Below are 27,998 nucleotides of genomic sequence, written 5' to 3' on the forward strand. Positions count from 1 at the left end.
TGTAATTTCTTTCATCAATAAGTCAGTAGATGTTTGCATACTTGAAAAAACAAACCCCCAACCACACAAACAGCCAATTAAGCTGTGAAAAAAATGGTGCAACCTTCAAAAGCCTGGGTAAAGGGGTGTGAAATCACTTGAAAGGTGGCCACCAAGCATATGGTTGCAATGATGTTAAGGCTACATCAACTAGAGTCAGTAGAGTGTTGTTTCATGGGCCCAACTGACCCACTTTTATAGATTGAAAAATTTAAATAAATTTCAATAAGTAAAATAGAAACTCTGAATCAAGCTTCATTCTTAATTCCAATGCATCAAACTACTGTTTATCTCAGTGCAACTATCTCATAAAAACCTAGCTTAGAAATATACATGGCGCTGCAGTCGATACCACGTTCCTTTACTTATTTTGTACACATTCTGTCCTAATATTTTTATTTAGCCGCCAACCTACAGATCCTATACTCTCCCCCGTGAAACAAGTTGAAGTTTCCAATTTAACTAAAGGCCCCAAAAGATCTAGCATTTTCCAGGGAGGTACTAAGCTAGGGGCATCTAGTGCATGGGGGCTAAGAAAGGTGGCAACTGGTTGACACAACTAGTATATAGTGCAGTGTGAGAAACACATTCAGCATGAGGAGCATGCTTTATCTAGAGGGTCTAGGAGCATTTTCTCAATGGAAAATATTGTAAAACTTTTTGAAATCAAATTTGTTCTTATTGAATAAGCATTGTGAGCCACTTTAACTAATTATTTTCTAGCAGACAAGGGCACACAGCATAAATGCTGCAGTATGGTTTGAATTCAAATTCATGAAGTTCAAGGTTGGTCTTTGAAAGAATTTTAATGATGGACATTCTATTAGAGTTGTTGAATGTTCTATTAGAGTATTGCTCATGTACACTTTAAGTGCTGTACTGCACATAGTTTCTAATATCCTTCTAGCTACCAAGCATAATAGTAAAATTTTTAGGGAGATACTTTAGGCCCCCACACACCCCCAAATCCCCCTTGGTCATAAGCTGGCTTTGGGGCTTGAACACATTTTTTCTTATCTACAGGCACTGCATGATCCGTATACGGATCAGTGCCTGTATTTCAAAAAAAATAGTACTGAGATGTTAGTCATGCAAGCTAGTGAATCTGATTTGTTGGAGTATATATAGTTAGTCATGCAAGCTAGTGAACCTGATTTCAGCCGGTTGTTGGAGTATACCCCAACAAATCAGATTCACTAACTTGCATGACTAACATCTCAGTACTATTTTAAAAAAAATTCAGATTATACCAGCCCTAATGGCACTTTCTTCACCTCCACATCTCAAAAGAAGTAAACAGTAATTTTTTTGCCTAAACACTAAAGAAAAGACCAGAGCGGAGCAAGCCTCCACTCAGCAACAGCAAGATCAATAGCAGGGGCGAGCAGGGGGACTACTGGAGACTGAGAGGTTGAACGTGAGCCCCTCAACAAGTGAGCCAGGTGCTTATACATCGTGGTAGCAGCTGTACCCATGCCCCCAGACTTTGACTTGAAAACAAGGGGAATAAAACTGCTATGCTCAATTTCACGCAAGTTTATGCGTTCTTCATTTTCACCTTCGTGTAGACGAAAAGCAACAGCAAGGGTGAAAGAACGACTGGTTGCTGCAAAGCTGTTAAAGACACGTACGTCAAAAAAGGTTTTATGATGTCAGTGAGCATTGCCCTGCAGTCCGGATAAGGCCACTCCAAATAAATTTCCTGTTTCCCGTCCTGACCTCATGCATATTTGCATGCAGGCGGTCCATTTCCATTATTTCATTATGAGATTGGCAGCTTTTCATCCTGCCACAGCTATAAAAAGCTGCACAAAAGCATGCACGTTCCTTCCTTTTCAAGGTGCAAAAATAACACAAACGTGAAGTTTTAGCCGACTTGATAGCACTGCTGACACTGTTTCAAGATGGCTTTTACTAAGCCTGTCAGTATGCAAGAATAACCGGAAAATAATGGAAGAATACGGAATAATGGAACCAGATTCGGGAGGTGGACGGGAAACAGGAAATTTATTTGGAGTGGCATCTTAGTATCAAATCCATCAAAATAGACATATCACAAACACGAATCAGTAAGCTCCTTACAATGCGGATGAATTTCTGGAAGCGAAAGGTCCGACACCTCAACCTCACTATATTATATATATGACGCAATGTATTCACCACGTGAATTGAATAAACTACGTCATATTGTTTATTTCGTTCTCTTAGAAACGGAAGTCGCTTTCTTTTTCACACCCTTGGCTGGGCTTCATTTACTGGAAATGCATCGAATCGTGAAGCAAGTGTTGCGTGAGTATAAATGTTGTGTGATTAGTAATTCTGCGCCTGCTTGCGACTAAAAGAACGTGAAGGGATTCTATTAAAAGATCACTAAAAGCATTATTTGTACAAGTAAGACCCGTGGCCTAACAATATATGTGTATGCGAAGAGTGCACGTTTATTTGCGTGTATACACGTTGCTAAAACTTTGGGAATGCTTAATCTTGTAGGATCATTTGTATGCTGTGTTTTAACACTGGCAATCCTTGCTTTGTTTTTTGCATTCGTTATGGTGTGCTAAGGCTAGCATTTTCATTTTTCATAAGCATTACAAAGCATTTCTCCCGTTTCCTCCCACCTCAGTTCTTAGATTAGTGCCAAGCTTTGAACTGGCCTATAATGTGTGTTATTTAGAGCCAAGGTGTTATATCTGCTACAAGCCGTTGAATTTGCCACATCCTTTTTAGGCCCTTTTAAGTGTGATCACTGATTCGTATGTGATAGAAATGACACCATCAGGACTAGTGTGTGTATCTTCTGTAGGTCACATACGTTAGATCATGGAGAAGTATGAGAAATTGTGCAAGATTGGTGAGGGGGCTTATGGAGTTGTATTCAAGTGTCGGTACAAAGAATCTGGCCACATTGTAGCCATTAAAAAGTTTGTAGAGACTGAGGATGATCCAATGATTAAGAGAATAGCTATGAGGGAAGTGAGAATGTTAAAGGTGAGTGTGTGTACTTTGTGTGCATGCGTGTGTGTGTGTGTACAGTGGCAGATCTAGAAGGGTTTTAGTAGATTTGACAGAAACCCTCTTTCAGAACTTCCAAGAAAATTTCACTTTTGAAAGTGATACTGTCTGACTAAGCCATTCTTCTGTTGTAAATAGCTCTTTATTATAACGGTAACATTTAAGTCAGAGAAAGTATTCTTTTTCATCTCTGAGGCCAACCAAATCACATGCACAGCAGCTGATCTGCTCACTCGATAATTATTTTTTCAGTTGCTTGTTTGTGCATGAGTTTTTTTAAATGTTAGTTTAAAATGAAGGAGAAGAGACCCTGATGAGAACTTAAAGCAAGGAAAACCATCTGATAAAAGAGCAAGTAAGGATGTCTAAATGGTAGCACAATAGAGCTATAGCTACTAATGCTATACTAATGCAATGGCTTTATGGAGAAATATAATACACCTCCCAGAAACCCCCTTTCAAAATCCTAGATCTGCCACTGGTGTGTGTGTGCGTGTGCGTGCATGCGTGCCGTAGTATGCAAATGTATATGCCCGTGATGATACTTCTTCTATTTCTTTTTAAAGCAACTAAAGCACGGCAACCTGGTCAACTTACTTGAAGTATTCAAGCGCAAGAGGAAGCTCCACCTGGTGTTTGAGTACTGTGACCACACTGTACTGAATGAGCTGGAGAAGCATCAGAAGGGGTAATGTGTTTTAACAACACATTGTCTACTGTATAACATAACCCATTAACTACTTGATGGTGTTTTGGGTTGGCAACTGATTGCCAAGTAACTGTCTCAGTAAATATTATATGCCCCCCACCAAGCTATTAAATGATTTTTTTTGTACAAGCCTGTCTGCTTGTGGTATATTTTGCAAGTGTAATATGGTCATTGTATCTTTTTAAAAATGGGAAATGTGTCTGCGGGAAGAAATTATATTTCACTGATCTTACAGTAGTAAATCAATCATTTGAATTTCAGTACTGTGGATTTCTGTTCATTTGAACATTGCGAATTGTGTAATACTGCATGGGTTGATGCAATACGCACTGTATTCAATGTTCAAGATTGTTTACAAGCTGGGACATTTAGAGGGTGTGTTGTGGGAGGGTGATTATGCATACTTGTGTCATTAACACTTCTTCATGTGGAATGTTGTTATTCTGCTCGTAGGCTGGATGAAAAATTTATAAAGCAGATATTATGGCAGACCCTCCAAGGTGTAAAGTACTGTCATGAAAACCAGGTAGGCTGTGTACATAATAGTCTTAATTGTGCAAGTAATTTTTACCCATACTTAGTTAAATGAATGGTTTGTGAATTAACACTGGACAAAGTTCAAGTACTTTTTTTAATGGCCAGTTAGTGTTTGACCCAAGTGTACCCTTGCTTGTACGTATTGCACACAGACAATGTTCCTTTATTTTATTTATTTTTTTGTAGTGCATTCACAGAGATGTGAAGCCGGAAAATATATTAGTTTGTAAAAGTGGAGTAGTGAAAATCTGCGACTTTGGATTTGCCAGAATGCTCAGTAAGTATACATGTTAGTGTTGCTGTATATAAGCAAATGCATATGCTTGATTAATATGTACTGTTAGTGTACATGTGTGTACACTAATGTACAATACAGTAATGTATGATGTATCTTTATAGCTGGTGATGAGTATACCGACTATGTGGCCACAAGATGGTACAGAGCACCAGAACTTTTAGTTGGTGATACACAATATGGTCCACCTGTGGATGTCTGGGCCATTGGTTAGTACTGTATGTGTATGTGTAGAGTTTGTAGTGTAGTGCGTGCGTGCGTGCGTGCGTGCGTGCGTGCGTGCGTGCGTGCGTGCGTGCGTGCGTGCATGCATGCATACATGTATGTGTGTGCACGCACACATGCTCATGCACTATGCATCATGTGTCCTTCCTATGTATGCATCAAATGTGCATGTTGGAGAGGGCGTACCTAAAATTCTGGAAACTTATGCAGTGTACTATGAAATGATAAAATTTAAAATTGTGTACAAATGCTGCAAATACTCAAGTAATAGTTAAGGATATTGGTGCTACAATAGTAGAATTGGTACTTGATACTTGAGTACTTGTTAAGATCATGTGACCCAGCTCATGTGATGTATTTGTCATCATGAAAATGACAGCATGAAGGCTGTAGAGTTTGATTGGCGCAATTACACTCCTTGTCAGCTCGTATCAGTACTTTAATACACTGGTATCATTGCTATTCCTTGAAAACATTATAGCTGCTTAAGGTCCAGTATAAAACACGTACATCTCATGGGTATGACTGCAAGTTACTTTGTGAGTACTTGATTGTTAACACTAGCTGTGGTGAGTACTAAAATGCTTAAAATCCATGATCTTTTCAGCCCTAACACTCAAGTGGCTAAGATTTATAGCCTGTACAAGGTTCCAAGAACTGGAGTGGTACACAGGAATCCAGTGTTCTCTGGGTGGTGATGTCGTATGTATTACAACAGCTACTAAAGCTTTGATTTCATGTTTGTAGTAGTATACATGCATGCATGTATGAGTGAGTGTGCCATGTGCCACATGCTGTCAGACCTTCAGTGCTGGTCACTGTAAAGCGCTGATAACAATAACAAAGTGTCCAGGTGTGCATAATGTGGCATATTTATGAAGGAGGACTTTTGTTTATTTTTTGCTGATGATCATATGCTGTAGTCAGTATTAAGTGTGTGGGGACTTGATGAAGCCAGCTATACGTAGTTGGATGAATCTAAAACATCACCACTGTTATGTCTAGTGATAGCATAGAGCCACTTCACCTCTTGAGCACTGTCAATAACTATTTTATAAAACACGGCATATGTTGTTGTATATCACAATCCATTGGTTGGGCTGTTTATACTGTAAACCATTCATTGATATAATGGGCAGTGTTAGGTAAATTGTGTGCCAGAGTTATGGATAACAAACAGTAAGTATTTAAAACCCTTTGCTATTCACATCCTGTAGTATCCAAGTGGATTAAGACATTGCATTGACTGTGAAGTATAAATGAAGAGAAATTAGATTTTTATTAACAAAATTTTTATTAATGAAATTACATATTTTTACTACTTTGGTGTTACTATTGTTGTATGTTACACATTAGTTGTTCACAATGGAGTATGTAGGTTTGGAGTCATATTGTTATTTAGGTTGCTTGTTTGCTGAGCTACTAAATGGTCAAGCTCTGTGGCCAGGAAAATCAGACGTGGATCAGTTGTACCTTATTCAAAAAAATTTAGGTGCGTGCGTGTGTGCATACGTATGTGTATATGTAGTGTGCATGTGTGTGTATGTAGTATGCGTGCGTACAAATGTGTGTATGCAAATTACGTATAACTACCTCCATTTGTACTGTTTCAGGTCCTCTTATTCCAAGACATGTTGAGGTATTTCGTGATAACTCGTTTTTCAAAGGCATCTCACTACCTACTCCTGATAAAATGGTACAGCAACATTGCATGACTTACTGTTCTTTACGAGACCTGTATGTCTATGTAGGAACCATTAGAAGTGAAATTCGGTGGTTACCCAATGAAGGCAATTAGTTTCGTGAAGGTCAGATATAGTACATGTGATGGAAGCTGGTGTAATGCATTGTGTGTAGAGTTGTTTGGTGATGGAGCCTGCTGGAAGGCTTACTTGTGAGGAGCTATTGGACCATTCATATTTTGATGACTTTAGAGACTGGTTTGAGCCAGAGTTAGAAGTATGTTACGTAATATGACTGTGTGTGAGTGTGTGTAGAGCAGGACCTGAAATTATGTTTTGGAAATCATCTCAGACAAACCCAATAGTACTGTACAAAAACTTTCTAAATGTGTTCCATTTGTTAGTCAGAAAATGGTGACCATAATTTTAGGCTCTGTTAGAAGGTGTGTGTGTGTGTGTGTGTGTGCATGTATGTATGTGTACCTACATATTTGAGTAGCATGTATGCACTATAGGCTACTTCTGTGGTACACATTTAATAAATGTTTTCTAATAGGCTCTGTTAGCCAAAGAGTTCAAGAAGGTGACCAAGTCACGTTCCAGGGTGCACACACGTCGTGGCCACCCTCCCCCATCAACAGGGGCAGCAGCAGAGGTGGATCCCAAGGGTAGGCATCTACCGCAACTAACACAAGTCCAAGAGAGGACACTAACACAAACACCACAAACAGGTATGGATATACGTACATATCTAGTACTCACTATGTGTTGGCCTAGCTCTGCTTTAGTAAAGTAGTCAACATAAGGACACCTGCATTATCCACACGCTATACCTGTATATTGCAGAACTGGTCCCAATGGATTCAGACAATAGTTATGTACATGTGTGATGATCTTTAGTGTACCTGTGATTGTTCTATTAGAGTATTTTGTTTGTGGAGAGCTTCAGGTAATTGCTCTTAAACACATGACTTCACTTGTTGTCTCAATCATGAATGTAAATAATATGCCTTATTAAGTTACCGTATACAAATTAGTGACACCTAAGCTTAATTTGTAAGATTTGTATTAGTGTCAACAAAATAGGGATCACATGCATGGTGTATTAGTAGTATTTAGCAAACATGGAATAATTGTAGAGTACATGTGTAGATGTGCCACTTATCACCAAGATTGTTTTTGTTTCGTTGATAAAATGCTGCAACTACATTAGTTGTTATATAGTGGCCCATCAAACCCCCAAACATAACTAAGATTGTCATTAATAAGACCTCTTATTATAGTGACCATGTCAAGTACAGCAGGTCCTAAACACGGGCTGTGGTTTCGTTGCATGTACTTTTGTTGCAATGTTGTCTTGTGTTTTAGAAAAAGAGAAGAAGCCAGATACTCACATGGACCATCTACCGTCAATATGACTCTAATAATTTCACTACTTCATTCATTTCATCATTCAACCATTTAATGGACCAGCAGCAGTCACAATTTGTTCTATATCATGTACAATGTTATATTTCTGTTGTGTATTAGCAGTTGTTGTATTATCACGTGACAAAAAAATATAAATACCGTTTTCGGAAATATACAGGGTAGAGGCGTGGTAGACTTCCGGTGTAACCTTCGAGTTGTTCGTATACCAAATGTTGTACGGCTCCCTAGAGGTATTAGCAGTAAGGATTTCAACGTTATTCTACTCGTCACATATGGATCGCAGCTGTTAACATAATCCGCGCAAATTATTCCAATTAAAACCCACACGGCTCTTCATACACAGGTGCGTTACTATTTGTTGCATTTATAGTGTTGTATTGTGTGATTGTGCTGTACGTTTACCATTTTAAGAATGCTCTCTTTGCGAGGTGGGTAAAAACTGGCGACATTTATGGGTGGAGACGTAATGAGGATTTATGTCCAATTTGCTAACCAATTTGTACCGTGTATAACATATTGATGTGCTAAAGCAAACACCTCAGGCGGTTATTTTATAACCAAACACTGAAGGAATCTGATGGGAATTTTTTGCAATATTAGTATCTAAGATCAGGTTACATTACTGTAACATGGTAAGGCATGGAACAGGCAACAGAATTGGTGTAGCTTTTTTGTTATAATTCATTTTCAGACATCCTACAACACTTTTGCAAGAGAAGTGTTGGTTAAACACCCTTGTTTTCTGGAACTCACATGGCCAAACCTCTTTTTCATGGTTATTTATAAGCACCTGCCTGTGCTTTTTGGAGTAGGTGCTTTGCCTAATCAATAAAGCATCCAGGAGTTCTCGTCACATGAGACTATAGTCCCAAGTGTTTGGGTGGCCTGTACAACGCTTATATTAGTTCATCTTTGATCTCATTAGCACCTCTGATGGACAGAGAAGTGTTAAATATAGCTAAACCTTTGTAAGGATTGATGATATTTCACTTAGTGTATTCATAATGTGTGTAGTCATTTAGATGATCTAAAAAAAGCTGAAGCCTGTTTATTGCCACATATGGTAACAGTCATTGTTGACTTATAAAATATTGGGTGTGTCCTTAACATGTACATTACTAGTAGTGATGCATGTGTATAATGTCATGTACACAGGATGTGAACAGAAGGGCTACAACTGTTCATTCCTTTATGACAAACTATTTTATGTGTATATAGCAGCAGTCTTTTGATGGTTAGCAATGGTCCTCCACCCATGTCCTTTTATGCAATCATTGTAGTTGTTAGTGATGTTGGTGTGTTGTTGTAGTGTCGCAATTCTTGTGCCTGATAAACATGTCACCTGACTTCATATAGTAGAATTATAATAGGGACATTGGGATCAATTTTGATGAAAATTTACTGTTGTACAGGTAAAATTGTATTGGCAGATACAGGTAGATGGTCTATAGGGACCTCTAAAACTGTTTTTTAAGTTAAACGTACTGTACATGTGTCTGAAGGTTAAGTGGTTCCACTATAAACTGTAAGTGTGGATTGATTGTATACAGTTTGAGAGTGATGTGTTAAGAGCGTTATGTTTGCATATGTTGGACTAGACTGTTTGGCCACCATCTCAAGTACATAAATCAAATCACACATTCCTATATTATGTAGTTATCATGTGAGCATTTATTGGCTAATTTTGTTGGTTGCAGTACAACTGAAAACCTGTGTACTAGCAGTTAAAAATCTTAACTACTTTTGCTAACAGAAATGATATATGACTGTCATCTGGTCATTATATTTTACCAAAATTTCTGTATACCATAGCTTTAGAAGGAAATTGTAGCCACAGGGACTGGCTTTACATATAGCCCTGACATGTATAGTACAGTACACCTTGATTATAATCAGGACATGGTGTGTGTTCCTAGTTAGTCAATACACATTTAGAACCAGGACACCTCACTAATAAGGATTATATATCTGAAGGTGACTAGAGAGAAGATGATAAACAATTAATGTGTGCTCAATCAGATATTTAGTAGGGCATTCATGATTTGACTCTGAAAGACTATGACTCAATGCATTTATTGATAACTATAATACAATAGTGTTCATTATCTGTATTGTACTAATAGATGTTTTATTGTGCTCTATTAGGACAATGGAACACTCTTTTTCACAGTCTAAACTTCTTAGTAGAAATGTAAGTTGTCTATAAGTTTATCAATGTATGTATGTATATGTATGAATGTCCTGTATGTCTTTTGACAGTACCACTGTGTTTTTGTCAGTGCACCAGTTAGTAATAGAAGTGATTGTACTGATTTTCTATGATGAAATAAAATGTGCGGACAATGTAACAGAGTGTAGCATCATTGTTTTGCTTAACTCATACACGGCCACTCCCTCCCATGGCATCATAACTCAGTCATAGAATTAACTTTAGCTTTGTTATTACTTGTAAAGCAAGTTTCGTAGCAAGATGCGCTAGTACTGAAGCGGACATGCCCATAGAGGTCCCATTGCTGGGATAACCGGCACTATTTGTTAATTGTTATGTAATAGTGCAAAATGTAACCTTTTGAAAAGGTGAGTTTAAATGGTTCTTCGAGTTGAATGGTATTATTTGATAACAAAGAAAGTGTTTTACATTGATGAAGACAGACAGTTGGCTGTTTTATAGCGGATGTGACATGGTGGACATAAGTGCAAATATGCATGTACAACAGCAAAAATCGGACAAATCACGAAAAAACCAGCTATGGAATGGATTGCACTGTAAGTAAACTGTATAGAATAGTTCTTTGGTCAAACAACAAAGTCTAAATTTTGTCAAAAAAACCCAGCCCGAACTAGCAACAGCAGGGAATCCCAGCTAACTATTTACAAAGGTGTATTATATTCCATAGCTTCATTGCGGTTACTGTTATCTAAACAAAGACAACATAGTTGACCTCCTTAGTTTATAACGAGTATTTAGATATATTGTTTATGTAGTTCTTGTATTGGATGTTTAAATTTGGCGATTCGGCCGGTGGTCCTTGAGAATTTGGCCATGAATATACCTGTTCAGTTCTAGAAGAAGTTCTAGAAGAAGTAGTGCTTGAAATGCTGACTTCCGATCCTCTGGGTTAGCGCAGATGTTTGTATAATGAACATACATGTACAAGAAAGTGAGGTATAGTGATACATGTAAGCTAGTGTGACATGAAGCTTAATAAACCACCTCATTATAACAGTGTCAAGCACATCCCAAGCATGGTCTCATTAATGAGGCTTACAAGTCCTAAATGTTTAACATACATGTAGTTAAGGTATTCGTGACGTACTGCAATAAATTAAGACCGCCTTCTTTTTTTTGGTCCCATGACTGCATACAATCAAGGCTTCACTACAGTTTTGCATACATATTAATTTCATCCTACACACTGAGCAGTCTATCAACTATCCAAGTGTATGTGGATGAACTATATGTGTTGTAAGCCATAAGTAGTGTTGTAATAACCATTCCACTCTTCATAAAAAAAAATTATATTAAATTTTGTAGGGAGCATGCCCTGAAGTTGTGATGAAGCTCTTTTGCTATGGACTCAATTTGTTGTACAAGTGTAAAAAAAAGTTTTGTCGAAACCAGAGATTGAACCAAGCAGATCTTCAGTCAAAAAAAAGCTCTCCCAACCAATCTATTTCAGCACACCAGAGATCTATCTGTATCTTTGACTATAGTACAGCTCATTTAGAGGGTTACTAAATCACTTAGTCACCTGACATGCTCATTTAGTCACCTACACATGTTCATTTGGTAACCTGCCCAGGGATTTTTCTAGGGAGGGGGGGTGCCCTCAGGCAATTTTGTATGTGAAAAATAATTATAACACGAAAGGTACACTGGAGTACTTGATAATACTGTAATACAATTCTTCTCCATGTTCTGCAAATAATTCTGGACAAATAGTAGACTAAGCAGCGTATCTACTGTAGCTCTAGCCATTACTCTGGTTACCGTCGAATAATTATTTTTGTGGGCGTTGTAAGGACTTCAAGAAGAAACCGTTCTGCTGTTCTGCATTGCTCTTTCACCCCACCCTAATACTCTGGCTATAAAGATATGTACTTTAAACCATAGTCTAAATAAGCTAGACACCGCGACCAATGGGAACTAAGTAATTTAGTAACCCCTCTGGCCCTTAGTAGCACCCTCGCTGTGCTCGGGACGCTACAGCCTCAGGCCATCGGGGTTACTAAATCGCTTAGTTCCTTTGGTCTTGGTGTCTAACTATTATTTAGTGCTGATCCATTCAACCATGTATGTACTGCATGTACACTTGTCATTATGATATCATTTTCTTATAGAAAGTCATTAAGGAAGGTTATCTACATAAGAAAGGTGGCAGGATACCATCTTGGCATAAAAGATGGTTTATACTAAAAGGAGACATTCTATTCTACTATAGAAATCCCAATGTAAGTGTGTGTGTTGTGAGGTGTATGGAAATGAATTATCTGAGTATGAAGATGTATGTAATGCAACTTTGATGAAAGCAACTCCTTCTGGGACAACACTTTTAGTGATTTTAAAATATTGTGCATTAGATGAATTGCATGTATTGTTTGTTTATGTTCAGGAGACAAAGCCTTTAGGGACAGTCCCTTTGGCAGGAAACAAGCTCACCAGATTACCAGATGATCCCAAGTTGCCCAACCAGTATCGATTTGAGATAACAGGTACTTGTATACACATGTGTCATGTTAACTAGCTATATGATTTGAAGGCTTAAATGATAAGAATTTGTAATATTTGTGTATATAGGGTATGAACTCTCATATCTAAATTGTTATAGCAAAAATAGCTGAGGTGGATACTGTAAAGTGTGACACTGAAGTGCTAAACAAGATAACTTCTGTATACACATACTGTATAGTAAAAAACTTCAGCAGTAAAATACTTTGGCAAATAAGGCTTCAATTGCCAAAGTTTTTTCTGCCAATGTTTTAGTAGCAATCACATGAGCAGATATAGCGAGACCATGTTGCATCATTGAAATCTTTCCTGTAATAAATTACTAGCTACCAAGAGATATAAGAAAGAAGGCACAGTTCATCGCCACATGAAGAATTTGACTAAAACCTGCCTGGCACTGAGCATGGGATCACTGTCCCAGAGTGCGAGGTTCACTGTAAAACTAAACATCGCTCTCAGCATTCATAACACTGACGAATGGCACACTTGCATGTGGTACTTTTATGTAGAGATAGCATACTTACGTGCTCCTTTATAATCTATCATTCATTCGATCAGATAATGCATACATTAATTAAGGTGGCAAAGTTTTTTCTGCCAATTTTTCAGTAGGGCTTTCGCCAATTTTTTTTTTACCACCAAATTTTTTTATTATATAGCAGTCCATATACAATAACTGATCTGATTAATTAGGACCCCACAGTGGCCATCACTAAATCTACTGGACTGCCATATTGCACATTCTACTATATGGTTGGATTTACTGAGTTTTGCTAGTTAGGAACCTACACTGAATACAAGTAGTGGAATACACAAAAATCGTCTTTTAATAATTTGCTACTGTGCATTATGCTCTATAGCAGTTACTCAATCTGTACCCTCAACTCAGTTGCTCTGAGGGTGTCCATAATATTATATATTATATTAAGGAAAAATTCTGCCGCATTAGATGTCTGGTGTACATACACTTGTCCATGTGTGTATGTGTTCATCTCCAGCTGGTAGTGGTGGTCAAGGAATTACTGCCACTCATGATTCATTCTTAATGTACACTGAAGATCCCTTTGAGACTCAAGCATGGGTTGCCGCCATTACTAGAGTGATGTATGAGGTGTGTGTGTGTCTGTGTGTCTGTGTGTGTGTCTGTGTGTGTGTCTGTGTGTACGGCTATGGTAGTGCGTGCTTGTGTGTGTATACTGTGTCTGTGTATTGTGTGTACACCTTATTGTCACTGTATGTATGCTGTACACATGATTGATTTTGTGTTACTATACAGCCTTTTGGTGGTGCCATGTTTGGACGACCTATTGTAGAAACTGTTGCAATAGAAAAAGAGTTTGGTGGAGGAGGATATGTCCCATTTATTGTAGACAGGTGTTGTGAGTATGTGAAAGAAAAAGGTGAATCATAACTGACAGCTGTATGTATGTATGTATGTATGTATGTATGTATGTATGTGTCGCTATGCATGCATACACTCACTTGCTTGCTCGCATGCATGCACGTGCACACACACACATTTATTGCTGGTTGTTTGCAATTTGCTGTTGGTAGGCTTAAAAGAAGTTGGGATATTTCGACTCCCTGGATCAACAATAAGAGTAAATGAATTAAAGGAATTGTTCAATGAAGGTACGTACATTACAGTATGTTAAGCATGTATTTGTTTCTCTTGTGTTTCACCCTGACTGCGAAAAAGGAGATATCACATGCACACACTACCATAGCTGTACACACATACGTATGTACGCATGCACGCACACACAAGTATGTATTTACTCCTCATTAGCATGGAATTTAATTCCTAGAGGTATTACATAACTCACTGTTTCCTGGAGCTCAATCTGCACACAATAGAATACTTCAACAATGAAGTAAATGACTATTCACATTAAACATTGTACCCATGTACACTCCTAATAGAAAAGCCATCTATTGTCTTTATATGCCACATAATGGATTATGATATGTGCTTTTTCTCTATTGGTCTATTATAATACTTTGTGGTCATTAATTCATGAGCCAAGTTGAATCATTTATGTTTAGTATAGATGTTCAACATGGACTTTTTCATAAAGAGTGGCATCTACATAACAGGATATTAAATATTATTGACCTGGAAAGTTGTTGAATTGTGACCAGATCTGCAAGGCATATGTTTGCACACTTTCAGATTCCATTTTCTTTATCTGGATAGCCAAAGAAATGGTCGACTGAAATTTTAGCCCTAGAAGCTAAGAGCTTTAGAAGCTACATATGTGCAGTGGTAACAAAAGAAAGATCGATTTGTACAGTAGTATGTAATACAGAATATAAACACATAATCTACAGAAGTTTATTTAAGTGGTCATAACTTAAGAATGCAGTCGTGGGGAGATTCATGTTCCCCATTAACAGGTTTCCGCTATAGCAAGAGTGTATAATAGAAACCAAGAGTGTGGAATGGTTGTGATTAATGATTGCATAAAATAACACAAAGTTCAGTAATTGTTCATTTACGCGAAATGGTAATTTTAAATGCTTTCTGTGGCAATGGGTCTATGTTCACCAATTTTCCGAGTTACACTGTATTCACCAAGTATTCAACAGTTATTGTTCAAGGAAAGTGTAGTATGGACCCAAGATAACTCCAGCTCGCTAAAAAAAATTGCTGCACAAATGTGCAATTTGCCATGCCTTCAGGGAAGTGCCAGAACTTCAACATTAGCCATTTCCCTTTAACACTATCATCAACAGTTAATAATAGTGGAGGGAGAGTGCCTAACAGTGTATAGGCATGTAAAAAATGATCCTGAGAATTCAAAGGGATTCTTTCTGTAAAACTCTGTAATTTGTGGTATTCTCCATAGGTGAAGATTGTTTCAATCATTGTATTTCTTTGTTCTCTTAGTGTACAACACATTTCCTTGTTCTGCCTGTGTGAACATTTTACACATCTGAAGAATCCCTTTGAATTTCTCAGGATCATTTTTTACAGACCTATGCAGTGTTAAACACTCTCCCTCCACTATTATTAACTTTTGCTATCGTGTTTCACTTGGTTTAGTGGCTGAATTGGGCTAAATACAGCAACCTTTTATGGCAATATAAACGAACAATTACTGAGATATCCGTGTTACTTCACACAATCATTAATCACAGGGTAATACACCTGTTCGATACTCTTGGCTACTATTATATACTCTTGGCAATAGTTAGGTTGTTTCTACAACCAGAGAAAAGGCAAACTGTGGGGGAAAAAAGACAGTGAATCATATCCCATGCGAAGTAAACTAATCGCTATTCTTCCATCTTCTTGGTTGCATTGACACAGAATAAAATTTTTTTGTTGCTTTGGGGAATGTGATGATACCAAATACTGTAGCACCTTCATCACGAAATAAGTGTGCAAAAACTTTACAGATTTTTTTATAAATACATTTCGTCCATTTGTGAAATATGTATGCATTCTACTGTAAATTTTGGTTTGTACAAACATGGGATTCTTTCAGATTCTGTCACAATCGTACACCTTACCTTTCGTTTGTTTCTGTGGTGCAGGTCCTCTGTTGCACTGATCTATGGTGAAATTTCTTCTTCATCCACTACACACCCCTACTATCAATAGCTGTATTATAACAGTTGATGACATTATTACTACTAGGTCACCAAATAGAGTTCCCTACACATGTTGGGGAGGATGTACACACAGTGGCCTCACTACTCAAGCTCTACCTCAGAGAACTACCTGAGCCAGTAGTGGACCACTACAACTACAGGAAAATCATTGATGCTACTAAAGGTACACCATTGTATGCATGTTATGTTACCAGCTGAGCAAAACCCCACAATGTACTGTATGTATAGTTTTGAATTTCATTTTATTGTTTATCTGTTGTCTATCAATGGGTTAGTTTCAGCCAGTTGTGTTGGGAGTTATAGCACTAGATTATTGGGAACACTCGCAGCAAAAAATTCAATTTACATATGCAGCTGTATGGTGAATACATTACAGGTACTTGGTTGATCAATCATATAATGCACAACTGAAACAGGTTATCATAATGGGACTTGGTTCAGTGTGAACAGGTTAATCCATCAATGTATAGTGCTCTTTACCTATATCCCTCTGTGTGGACAAACAAGAATGCTATTTCAATAAAGGAAGTAACTATGGTAAACTTCAAATACTCATAATTCACATTCCCTTTACTGTATGGACACAAAACAAATCAGTCTTTATGAACATGTGAATCTGATGGTGTATATCCTCATATTACAGATTGAAATGTGCATAATTTTTTTTAAAATGTATGGTATGCTATAGTGTAGTCTTCAATCAATAGCTAAATAGAATTTTGTGAACATGGTGGGGTTTTGCTCGGTCGGTCACAAATATGTATGTCAGTGTTGTTACTGACTTGATGTTGTTACAGCTTATGATATTGATAGTGTTAATGGACTAACTGTACTGAAAGAGACTCTTGAGTTGTTACCAAGACCAAATTACAACTTACTAAAGTACATCAGGTATGGTGGAATTCTAGGTGATTGTTCTATTAGAATATGTTAACTACATTCCATACATAATGCTGTAGTTGTGGAAAGTCATGCAGCACCTAGCTGTCAACTGGTGAATATCACATCGTGCTTGTAATACCGTGTAATGGTGGAACCAAACATCACTGAAAACAAAGGGAAATGGTGACATTACTAGGTTTTTTCAGTCGGGACACATTTACCATGTAATCAATTTTATGGTGAAGATTGGTACAAGAAACACCTTTTGCAATCAATCCGGCCAATAATTACTAATTGTGATAGCTAACACAAGAAGCCAGTGATATGCTACCCACAAATCAATACCTACACTGTATGCAGTAGTGGACACAAAAAATAGTAAAGTGTTTGCATTGTAGTGGTGAAAGGTACATCTCAGGTCTAAGTAAAGTGGCCAGTGTGTTGAGTTATGCTTTGCTGAAGGTATAGTCAGTTGGTTACATACTGTATAGCTAATAATTATTTTGAGGAAGAAATTTTTTGCAGATTTCAAGATTTTGGGGGCTAACAGTAAAAATTTTACCTCAAAATATTTAGACCTCCATATAATGGGATTGGTTGCTAATCCGCAAGATGTTTATTCCAACATTACTCAAACTTGACCCACCCCCCCACCCCTCGAAATACTTAGGGGTCATTCCATGTCAAATCAACAAGGAATTTAGGGTCACCTCTCGGATTTTGACGAAACTTGATGTGTTTGTAGTACCTATGGTGCTTATCACTCATGCAAATTTTTAGCTCCATACATTCCATAGTTTCTGATTTATGACCACAAATATTTTGAATATTTCATAAAAATTTGGTCCATCTCTAGTTATAAAATTGACTGCAACTTTGTTGTATGTAAATATTTTTAAACACAATTTTCATTGATGGAAGACTGTTGATTGACCTTTCCAGTGATCCCTAAATTATGGGATATCTACTTAATTATGGTTCAAAAGTACTTCATTGAAAACTTTAATCCTCTATATTTTGAAAAATGCTGCTTGAAATTTTTCAAATTCTTTTGTGAATAATGATTGGGTCATAGTCTATGTTTGATAAAATTTTTGTGGTGGGACCACAATGGACTCAAGAGATATAATGAATTATGTTGTGGTATGCGGTGGAATTTTCAGGCTATTATTGCTGTATTGGAGTGTACGCCTCCAATAACCACTCACAACAAGGCTATGCCAAGTTTGTCTTACAGAGTGAAGGTGTATAGGTACATTGCAACCTGTATTAGTGACCACCTGTATTGAAAGGCCACCTATATGCTGCAGTTAAATTATACTTCTTTAATGTATAGCACAAAAGCATCAACCCTTTCTAGCAAATCCAAAAATGGTCCTTATTAGACAGGTTGACTATAAATTATAGATCTGACCACCATGTGTCCCTAAACATCATGTAAATGTTGTACCATCTCTTCACAAGTATCTTCTTTATTAAGTTGAATCCCACTGTAGTGGATTTAGCCATATTTAAGTTCCGTATGTGGCTGCATAGATACATACAACAGAACTCCTCAGAAGGGATACCTGGATACCTTGATAACCGGGACACCTGTTTATACACTGTACTCCCACTCTAGCAGCGCACATACTTTTGGACCAAGATACTTCTGTAGCTTCTGTAATATGAGCACTTTATTATGGTCCTAACAATGGAGGGGTTTTACCATATACGTACATGCATTAATTGTATCTCAATGTGTGAAATTAATTACTACATTACTTTAAATTCACGACCACTTTGAAGATCAAGTCATAAATTCATACACATACTCACATAGGAAGTAAACATGTTGACCACATATTTACCATTTACCTGTACTGATCTTCAAAAACGTGAACACAAAATACTTTGAAAAACCATTAATTTTAGTAATTACAGTACTATAAATCACACATTGAGGTGCAAGCAAGTGTTAATAATATATATAAAAACTCTTGGTACAAGTAATGCATCTACTATATACAGAGTAACTCTTCTCTCTCCGAGTCCCTGGACCATTGATAAAGTGTTCATTTTTGAGAAACCCCACAGATTTGTCTTGGGTCCAAAATGTACGTACAATTATAAAGTGAGATCATGAGGCTATCAAGGTACCCAGATATCCTTTTTAAGGAGGTCTGTTGTACCTATGCAGCCATGTACGTAACTTGAATAGTGTAGAGCGGGGATATGTATGTAAGTGTATAACAGCGAGATTTTACTTAATAAATAAGGTATAACTGAAGAGATGGTACAACATTAATGTGTTTATGGATGCATAATTATCTCATTTATAGTCAACCTGTCTAATAAGGACCATTTTTGGATTTGCTAGAAAAGATTGACGCTTTGGTGCTATACATTAAGATCCAATTAAAGTATAAATTAGCTGCAGCTTATAGATGGTCTTTCAATACAGGTGGTCATTAATACAGGTTTCAGTGTACCTAGACACCTTCACTCTGTAAGACAAACTTGGCATGGCCTTGTTGTGAGTGGTTATTGGAGGTGTACACTCCAATACAGCAATAATAGTCTGCAAATTCCTCCACATACCACAACATAATTCATTATATCTCTTGAGCCCATTGTGGTCCCACCACAAAAATTTTATCAAACATAGACTATGACCCAATCATTATTCACAAAAGAATTTGAAAAATTTCAAGCAGCATTTTTCAAAATATAGAGGATTAAAGTTTTCAATGAAGTACTTTTGAACCATAATTAAGTAGATATCCCATAATTTAGGGATCACTGGAAAGGTCAATCTACAGTCTTCCATCAGTGAAAATTGTGTTTAAAAATATTTACACAGTACAAAGTTGCAGTTGATTTTGTAACCAGAGATGGATCAAATTTTCATGAAATATTCAAAATATTTGTGGTCATAAATCAGAAACTATGGAATGTATGGAGCTAAAAATTTGCATGAGTGATAAGCACCACAGGTACTATAAACATGCCAAGTTTCGTCAAAATCTGAGAGGTGACCCTAAATTCCTTGTTGATTTGACATGGAATGACCCTTAGGCTATACGATAGTTACAGTAAATCATTGGTTGGTTAGTCAGTAGTGAAAAATTAGAAACTCGTTAAAAGCATTTTGGGCTGCTCTAGAAAGCATGTGTGGACTTGACTATACCATTGTTAAGTGAAGGAAAGGTAAGGTTGGTTTTTCAATTGATATTATTTTTTGGTGGCAAATACAAACCTTTGTCATACCATACAGTAGAGATGTACTGATAATTGGCTGGCTGGTCAGATCAGTTGCCAATATGGCAATTTGTACCTATTGGTAATCGGCACCGACGCTTAATAAACTGATATTGCTACCGATATAGTTTACAAATACTTATTTTGCATTGTAGTAATAAAAAAGCCTTTCTTGCTCAGTACAAACGAACAGGCCTATTTCTATGCTATCATAGCACCAAGCTATTAGAAGCCATATGAGTGCATACGCAAAAATGATTGTTGTTAATATTCTTACCCGATCTTCTGAAGTATAGCTGTTACACTAAGAATAAAGAACTGCACCACAAGATATGAACTAAACAATCTGCTGTGTAGTCAGAATAAATAATCAAAATACAAGTAATCTGGAGAAGTCTTTGTGGGAGCATTAATTAGATTTTTTGTGTTGCCTAATTGTCTGGGTAGTGTAATAGAGCTACACCACCCATAGGTAACCAGGTATATTAAAGGTACAGATTAATTGGATATCAGTACGATTGAAAAAATCTATGGCAGTACTGATACTGATATTACGAGTGTCGGTCAATTGCAATTAAGTCTACAATAGAGATGTTTCACTTGAGTTATGCGCACTATTAAAAGTACTTAGTATAAGTACCATGAAAAGTGCCTTACTGGCCAAAGTGATTTAGTTGTCAAATGGTAAAGCTCTTAAAGTTCTTAACTAGCATGAGTTGGCCTGGCTTCAAGTTCCACGTTGGTCAAAATTCTTTTTCTGAGGGTTTTTGTACCACTTTGTTGGTTTTTCAGTGGTTGGGTTTTTTTAATTCTGTGAGATTTGCACTGACAAAAACAGACAAGTTTGGATAAAAACCTTTTGTGAGCTGTCATGAGTACCAACAAATAATAGGAGTGCATTGTTGATAATTTATAGTAATTTAACACAGCCATAGCGATTATGCTACATGCTCTGTTATGCTGTAATAATGTACATATCAGCTCGACTTTGAACTATCAACTGTGTATATGATATTGGTTCATTAGAAAACCTGTATAATAGTTAGACACCAAGACCGAGGGAACTATGCGATTTAGTAACCCCGATGGCCTGAGGCTGTTAGTGCCTGAGGGGTTACTAAATCACTTAGTTCCCGTTGGTCACAGTGTCTAGACTATAGTTTAAAGCACGTACCTTTATATTCGGGGCATAAGTGTGGGGTGAAGAACAGCGGCGGTTTCTTCCTGAAGCCCTTACAGCGCCCACAAAAATAATTATTCAACCAGTAACCAGAGTAACGGCTAGAGCTACAGTAGATACGCTGCTTAGTCTCCAGAATTATTTGCAGAACATGGAGAAGAAGAGTACAGTATTATCAAGTACTGCAGTGTGCCTTTCATGTTATAATTATTTATCATGTACTTGAGGGCGGGTGACTAAGTGAACATATGTTAGGTGACTACTAAGTGATTTAGTAAACCTGTAAATGAGCTGTACCATACAGTAGTCTACATCAGAAATAGACAATAAATACTGGATATCGGTATTGGATCTAAAATGGTGTCGGTACAGCCCTAGAAAAATCCTTATTGGTACATCTCTAATCTCTATCATACAGTACTACTGTATTATATGATGTGTAGTATTTGTGTGTGTGAATTTTATTATGTAAGAGGTAAAGATTCCATCACTGATAAAGATGTGTATGTACTTTTGTCTGTTCACTACACAGTCGATTTTTATATGATGTACAACAACATTCTGATGTGAACAAAATGATCAGCTCAAACCTGGGAACTGTGTTTGGACCAAACTTGCTAAGACCTGAGGTATTGATTGTATTAGTACCTGTAATATTAATGTACAACATGCATCAAAAACTGAACACATACATAGCTAGGTTAACTCAAACGCCAACTTTTGCCATGTTTTTTTGTACTCTTGATTTGTTGTTAATGGTGCATATGCGGGCAGCCAAATTTTGAGATACTTAATTAATTGATTGACCATACGACTACAAAGACAAAACTTGGCTCAACCATGAACTGGCAGATTCATCCATTAAGCTATAGTTTTTTAAATCATAAGCAAACAAGACGGCAATTAAAATAAGGAAATGACAATTTTAAATTTTCTACCACATTGCAAACAAGTTCCTACAGCTCACATGCCCTTTAGTGTACTACATGCTGTTTCGTAAATAAATTCATTTGTAGCATGCATTTCAACTGTAGCTGTTTATTCAATGACTGCTATATTTTGTAGACACAATGGGTTTCACTCAGCTGGTCACAAACACCACAGATCAGTTGAAATATCCAGAACCCGGGACACCAGACACCGCACTAGATAAGTACCTAGGTCAAGATACCCTAATAGAGCACTCAACAAATCTAATAGTATCTGACAAACTGCTGAAATCACTCTTAGAGTAGGTAGGCTCAAGAATCACCAACAACAGTCTGTCGCTATAATACTGTACCAGACTCCTTGTAGCAGGTGATTACGTAAGCTCTAGACAGAGGAGGTTAGTCACGTGTCATCAAGCATCTCATGATCTCAAAGAAAAGTTCAACCCCAACACCTCAGTATCGATATAAAGTATTCTAATGCATGAATTAGTATCGATAAATTATGGCTTCTTTCAGCCACAAAGCATGCTGTGTGGCTTTCTTAACCAAGAAACAAAGGCTACATCATGAATACTTCGTGTGGATGTGATGAAAAGGATAGAAAATATCAATGCCAATTTCAAATACCATTTTTGGTTGTGCAATAACACGCATCAATACGTCATATGGCTATGACATGTGACCAACCTCCTCTAAGCTCTAGAGAAATTACAGTTTTGCCATGTTAGACCAACTATCTTGGTGATTCTATTTAATGCACATTTTGTAAGGTGTGCGTAAACATAGGCATATGCACGTGTGTATATGACATTGTATTCTAACTGTTTCATGTTCCCAACAGTCAGACAATCCACATGAACTGGTAGCCTGTTCCAACCTACTAACACGTTTTGTGGTCATCATGATTGAAGCTAACAAGGATCTGTTCCCTAAAACTAATGATGAAATATTACCAGTCAAGTTGAGGTGTGTCTATATACTTACTCCATTAAAAAAATTTTACAAAACTCAGCACATACATAAATGAGTCAATTCAATCATCACCCTTCACTGGTTTGATCAACTACACTTCCATGAATGCTTTTGTGATTGAACTAGCTGTCCTATACAGAATATCCCCCCCCCCCATTTTTATTTGGATGTAGTGTACACATATATTATTGGATAATCAACTCTCCACTGTACACACAAGTTTCATAGTCATGTATACATTTCTCTACCAGGATTCCAGAGCGAAGGGTCTCACAGGAGACACTGAGCAGAAAGACTAGCTATAGCTGGACTAATTCAGTGTATGATGAGAGTGGGTTAGACAAACAAGCCACGCTAAGAACTGTCAAGAAGTTGACTGGTAAGATTGTGTTTGTTGTATCATACAGTACGGTAGTAGGGATCATGAAGACCTAAAACCAGCCTCAATTTCCCTGGCAGCATTGGTTAGGCACAGCCAAACCCAAACCCTTTCAAAAAAGCTTCTATGGAATTTCCTATTTAACAGAATTTTACACTGGCTGATTGAACATAACTTGACAATGGATAAGGCTATGGGCTTGATTTCTTCACTGTTCGGCATTGTTTCATCCCAAGATGTGCCTTTTCGCCAACCGCAATGTGTACAACACGCACATCATGGACTTGCCTTTGTCCTCGAAATATCCATTACACTTTGTAGTCAGCTATGTTCAACCCGTTACACAGCATTTTGAATCAAGGACTGTTCGAAAAGCACCTCTGCAATCCTCGCATACTGAAAGAAATGGTGCCGCACCCCAGTTATATTGATTATCGTCCAGATGAAAAGTGAAGTATCCACTACGCTTCGTTGTTGGCTATGTTCAACCCATTACACTGCAGTACAAATTAAGAACCGTTCGAAAAGCGCCTCTGCTAATAAAATAGCCACTATGAAAAATATGGGTAATTTCCGTTACGAAGGGAAGCCATCACATGCTACCACCAAATTGACACTTCGCTGTCAGCAAAGATGAATGGGACACAAAGGAGGACACTGGTAAATCCATGAAGAATGCATTGTACGTACTGCGATATGCCAAAAGGCACCTCTCGGGCTGAAGCAATGTCGAACAGTGAAAAAATCAAGCTTGTAGCCTTAGCCATTATAGAATTACGCTTGTCTGAAGGCATCAGTCAGTTACTCAGTCATTCAGTCAGAAAATTCTGTTAAAATAAATTATTTTAGAATTCCATAGCAACTTGTTGAAAGCATTTCAGGTCGATCTGAAAGGTTGTTTGGGCTTAGTTTTACCTAACCAATACTGTCTCATCGTCGTCAGGGAAATTGAGGCTGGTTTTTGGGTGGTGTTATCCCCATGGGCCACGCCTACTCCTTTGTGGTCCCTACTATACAGTACTATTGTACTGTATGATACTGTATGATGCATGCATATCTGATTGTTGTAATTGTGGCAATAGCTCACCTCACTAATTAGCTTTCAAAATCAGCTTGAAAGTTGATTGTGTTATTAGAGTATATCACCATTCCTGACTGTTGTATTAGAGCAAGTGACTGCTCCATAATAGAGTATCTTCCATCGTATTTCTGTAATGTGAAATTATCAGTTTACGCTCTATGAACTGCAAATTCGATGGTGCATAATGTTTTATTTGAGCCTTATTCCACTGTGTATTGAAGTTACTGTGTTAAATATGTATAAAAATATAACGTAAGTGATTGTTAACACAAATCTCACATGTTCACAAAAGCCTAAATTGACTGTAGAAAGTAACATCTTGCATTACGACTACATACTTTACCTCCTATCTCCCCTCAACAATGAAATAACAGACAATACTATAAATGTGTATAAAATATATTAAGTGCTTTTAAACTTACAGGGGGTGTATTTATTAGTTGTTGTTCACTGTTGTACAGATGAGAGACCGGTGTCAGTGACTGAAGAGAGTTTGATAAGTTTTGAAAACGATGAACATGTTGAACACACACCAGGTAAAGTAGATAACCTTTGTAAATATATTCAGCATAAATAACTGTAATTCACATACCATTTGCAACTTTCCTGTATGACAATTTAAGTGATGTCATTCATACTTGGTACAGTGATTAGTACCTCCATTGCTACAAAGTGGTACTTTAATCCAAGGTCTACAATTAAATGCTGCTCTGCGTGCTGTTAATCATTTTTATTAAAACAACTGAAAAGACACACCTAAATACTGAGTGATTACTGGTATTTAGAATATTATAGTTATACTACCCAGCTGAGTGTTCAGTATGTATTTGCGTCCATATAACAGCATGTAATTATGAATCATTCCTATAATTGTTAACTGCTATGGATGCAAATACATACTGAACACTCAGCTGGGTAGCATAACTAATATTCTAAAATTCTCATACGGTAGTCTTAACAGGGACGTTAAGTCACACTAAGTCAAACAGCTCCCACTTTAATATGTTATTTGCCATCAAAATTCATAAATTACTAATGCTGGCTACTGTCTTATTTATATCCTGTTTGATGGGCGGGTGACACATGTGGGTGACACATGTTCTTGTGATTAAAAACTGCATAGGAGTTTTAAAATAATTGTGTGACTTAAGGTGTTGCACGAATTTGATGGCAAATAACATATTAAAGTGGGTGTTGTTTGACTTAACGTCCCTGTTAAGACTACCGTATGAGAATTTATGGTAAGTGTGTTTATCCTGGCACAGAGCGAATGATGTGTTCTAGTATTAGAGGTTTACATGCTACTGTACATATGTAGCGTAAAAGTGTACATGGTTATTTATTTTTTTAGCACCCACCTATCCGGAGCTAGCTGTATCACGTAAACTGGACTCACCAGGTAGCCCTGTTACACCGACGTATGACGGCATGTTCAACAATTTGTTTGCTGGTATGCAGAGAGGTGTCCGGTCACACTATTATCCACCAGAAAGATGACCACTGTATACATGTTAACAGTGTACACATTTTACTATGTAGCACTCAGCCAAGAGTTTTATAAGGAGATATAGTGATTACAAATTACTATGTACTGTATATTGATCAAGAAGTTTTGGCGGTTTGTGATTTTTTCTAATAAAATTGCAAAACAGAAAGAGCAAGCTTTATTATGTACTTGTACTTTGTCTTATAAAATGTTCCATGTGCCCATCCCTCATTTTTACCCACCTACTGATAACATTATATGACACAAACTACTTGATGTCATTGTCCAACACATATTTCACACATATTCCCATATTAGTAGTTGTGAAAAAGTTAAACATCATTCACCCTTTGTGACTGGATACCTACCTGTAAGGACACTGATTAAAGATGGTGTTTATTTGTCTTGTCATACAGACATTGAAGCAATGAGAAGACAAATACATGCTCTGAATCTGGAAGTATCTAAACACAAGAAAGCAGCGCGACTTTGGAAGAAGCGCTACAACCAAGAAAAGACAGCAAGGTATGGCCATTTTTTAAAAATACAACTACTGTAAGTGTATTAAATTTTGTGGGTAACATTTTCGTGGTTTGTAAAAAAAAAAAAAAAATTTCAAGTGTATTAAATTTTGTGGGTGAAATTTTTCATGGTTTAATCTTGAAACTTGTGGTTCAGAGTTATACCTCACCTCAACACTAGTACTGTGATAGTCAGACTGGACATGATGTGAACAATGTGGTATGACGAGGATGGTGGGTGTACACTAACTAACTGATAATTAGAACCAATCACTCGAGCAACACATGGTCTGGTCTCATGATGTATATTGAGGAAACAAACCATATTTCACATCACTGAGGAATCTTGCCTGCTGGGATAAACAGTCACAGATACTTAAAGAAAGCCATTGCGTGGTCTACAAGCCAGTGCTGTTGCTATGTTACACATTAATGTAGGGATTAAAAGGTGCATCATTGACTACTAGCTGTTCTGAAGTTTGCTTGAGGTGCTACGTGAGTTACATGTGGATTAATTTGTGGATCAGGTTCATACCACGAAAACGACAATATTTTATATGCCACAAAATTTTCTACACATGTGGTAGTTAATTTGTGTGTGTAAGGTACAGCTTTCTTAAACTGTACATTTATCATTGAATTATGTAGAGTACAATCGGAGCAGAGAGTGGAGGAATTACGACATGCACTGGATGAGACATTTAAAAATTTTGGAATTGCTTATGACAATGAAACAGATGAGGTGGATGGTGATGTTAGTGATGAAATCTCAGAATTGTAAATGGGAAAGATTTTACATCTCTGTTATTAGATAATAACTTTAATTTTGGTCATTGTACTGCATGGAAAATTTTATACTATTTTAGCCAATATATTGATCCAATATCTGTATAAATTTTTGTATTAATATTTTTGTGTAACTGTATTTATACGATGCATGTACGTATATTACACATATAAGTAAGAATTAATATTCACTACCTTTCTTCATTAGATAACCCCTTAATACAGATAACATAAGCTAGGACATTATTATTTTAGTGTTTCT

The 27,998-nt window shown here is 37.1% G+C and overlaps 2 protein-coding genes and 1 long non-coding RNA gene across 5 annotated transcripts in view; 2 read left to right on the forward strand and 1 right to left on the reverse strand.

Moving 5' to 3' along the window:
• The window catches only part of LOC136257436 (uncharacterized), a 32,833-nt gene extending 7,791 nt beyond the window's left edge, over positions 1 to 25,042 (reverse strand). Inside the window, exon 1 of the long non-coding RNA XR_010701996.1 lies at positions 24,950 to 25,042. This is a non-coding gene — a long non-coding RNA (uncharacterized lncRNA). The remainder of the gene's footprint in view (positions 1 to 24,949) is intronic.
• Positions 2,197 to 8,043, forward strand: LOC136257435 (cyclin-dependent kinase-like 4). Of its 2 annotated transcripts, none has more exons than XM_066050644.1 (12): positions 2,197 to 2,328; positions 2,843 to 3,027; positions 3,618 to 3,739; positions 4,214 to 4,286; positions 4,484 to 4,574; positions 4,697 to 4,801; positions 6,220 to 6,309; positions 6,431 to 6,513; positions 6,569 to 6,625; positions 6,675 to 6,776; positions 7,056 to 7,230; positions 7,868 to 8,043. In XM_066050644.1, exons 2-12 carry the CDS (start codon positions 2,860 to 2,862, stop codon positions 7,915 to 7,917), a joined length of 1,116 nt encoding a protein of 371 aa, XP_065906716.1. In that variant the 5' UTR covers positions 2,197 to 2,328; positions 2,843 to 2,859; the 3' UTR covers positions 7,918 to 8,043. The 2 variants fall into 2 exon arrangements, with proteins under 2 accessions (XP_065906716.1, XP_065906717.1); XM_066050645.1 differs by having other exon boundaries at positions 2,282 to 2,430.
• LOC136257434 (rho GTPase-activating protein 24-like) lies at positions 8,083 to 27,940 on the forward strand. Of its 2 annotated transcripts, none has more exons than XM_066050642.1 (16): positions 8,083 to 8,273; positions 10,076 to 10,121; positions 12,272 to 12,382; positions 12,544 to 12,643; positions 13,658 to 13,770; positions 13,936 to 14,059; positions 14,214 to 14,291; positions 16,303 to 16,440; positions 17,075 to 17,168; positions 22,112 to 22,208; positions 23,353 to 23,477; positions 23,735 to 23,862; positions 25,405 to 25,479; positions 26,295 to 26,393; positions 26,846 to 26,954; positions 27,599 to 27,940. In XM_066050642.1, exons 2-16 carry the CDS (start codon positions 10,080 to 10,082, stop codon positions 27,729 to 27,731), a joined length of 1,566 nt encoding a protein of 521 aa, XP_065906714.1. In that variant the 5' UTR covers positions 8,083 to 8,273; positions 10,076 to 10,079; the 3' UTR covers positions 27,732 to 27,940. The 2 variants fall into 2 exon arrangements, with proteins under 2 accessions (XP_065906714.1, XP_065906715.1); XM_066050643.1 differs by having other exon boundaries at positions 26,295 to 26,342.
• Positions 27,941 to 27,998: the final 58 nt, after the last annotated feature.

This window comes from Dysidea avara, chromosome 6, assembly GCF_963678975.1.
Source record: "Dysidea avara chromosome 6, odDysAvar1.4, whole genome shotgun sequence".
Classification (NCBI taxonomy): domain Eukaryota; kingdom Metazoa; phylum Porifera; class Demospongiae; order Dictyoceratida; family Dysideidae; genus Dysidea; species Dysidea avara.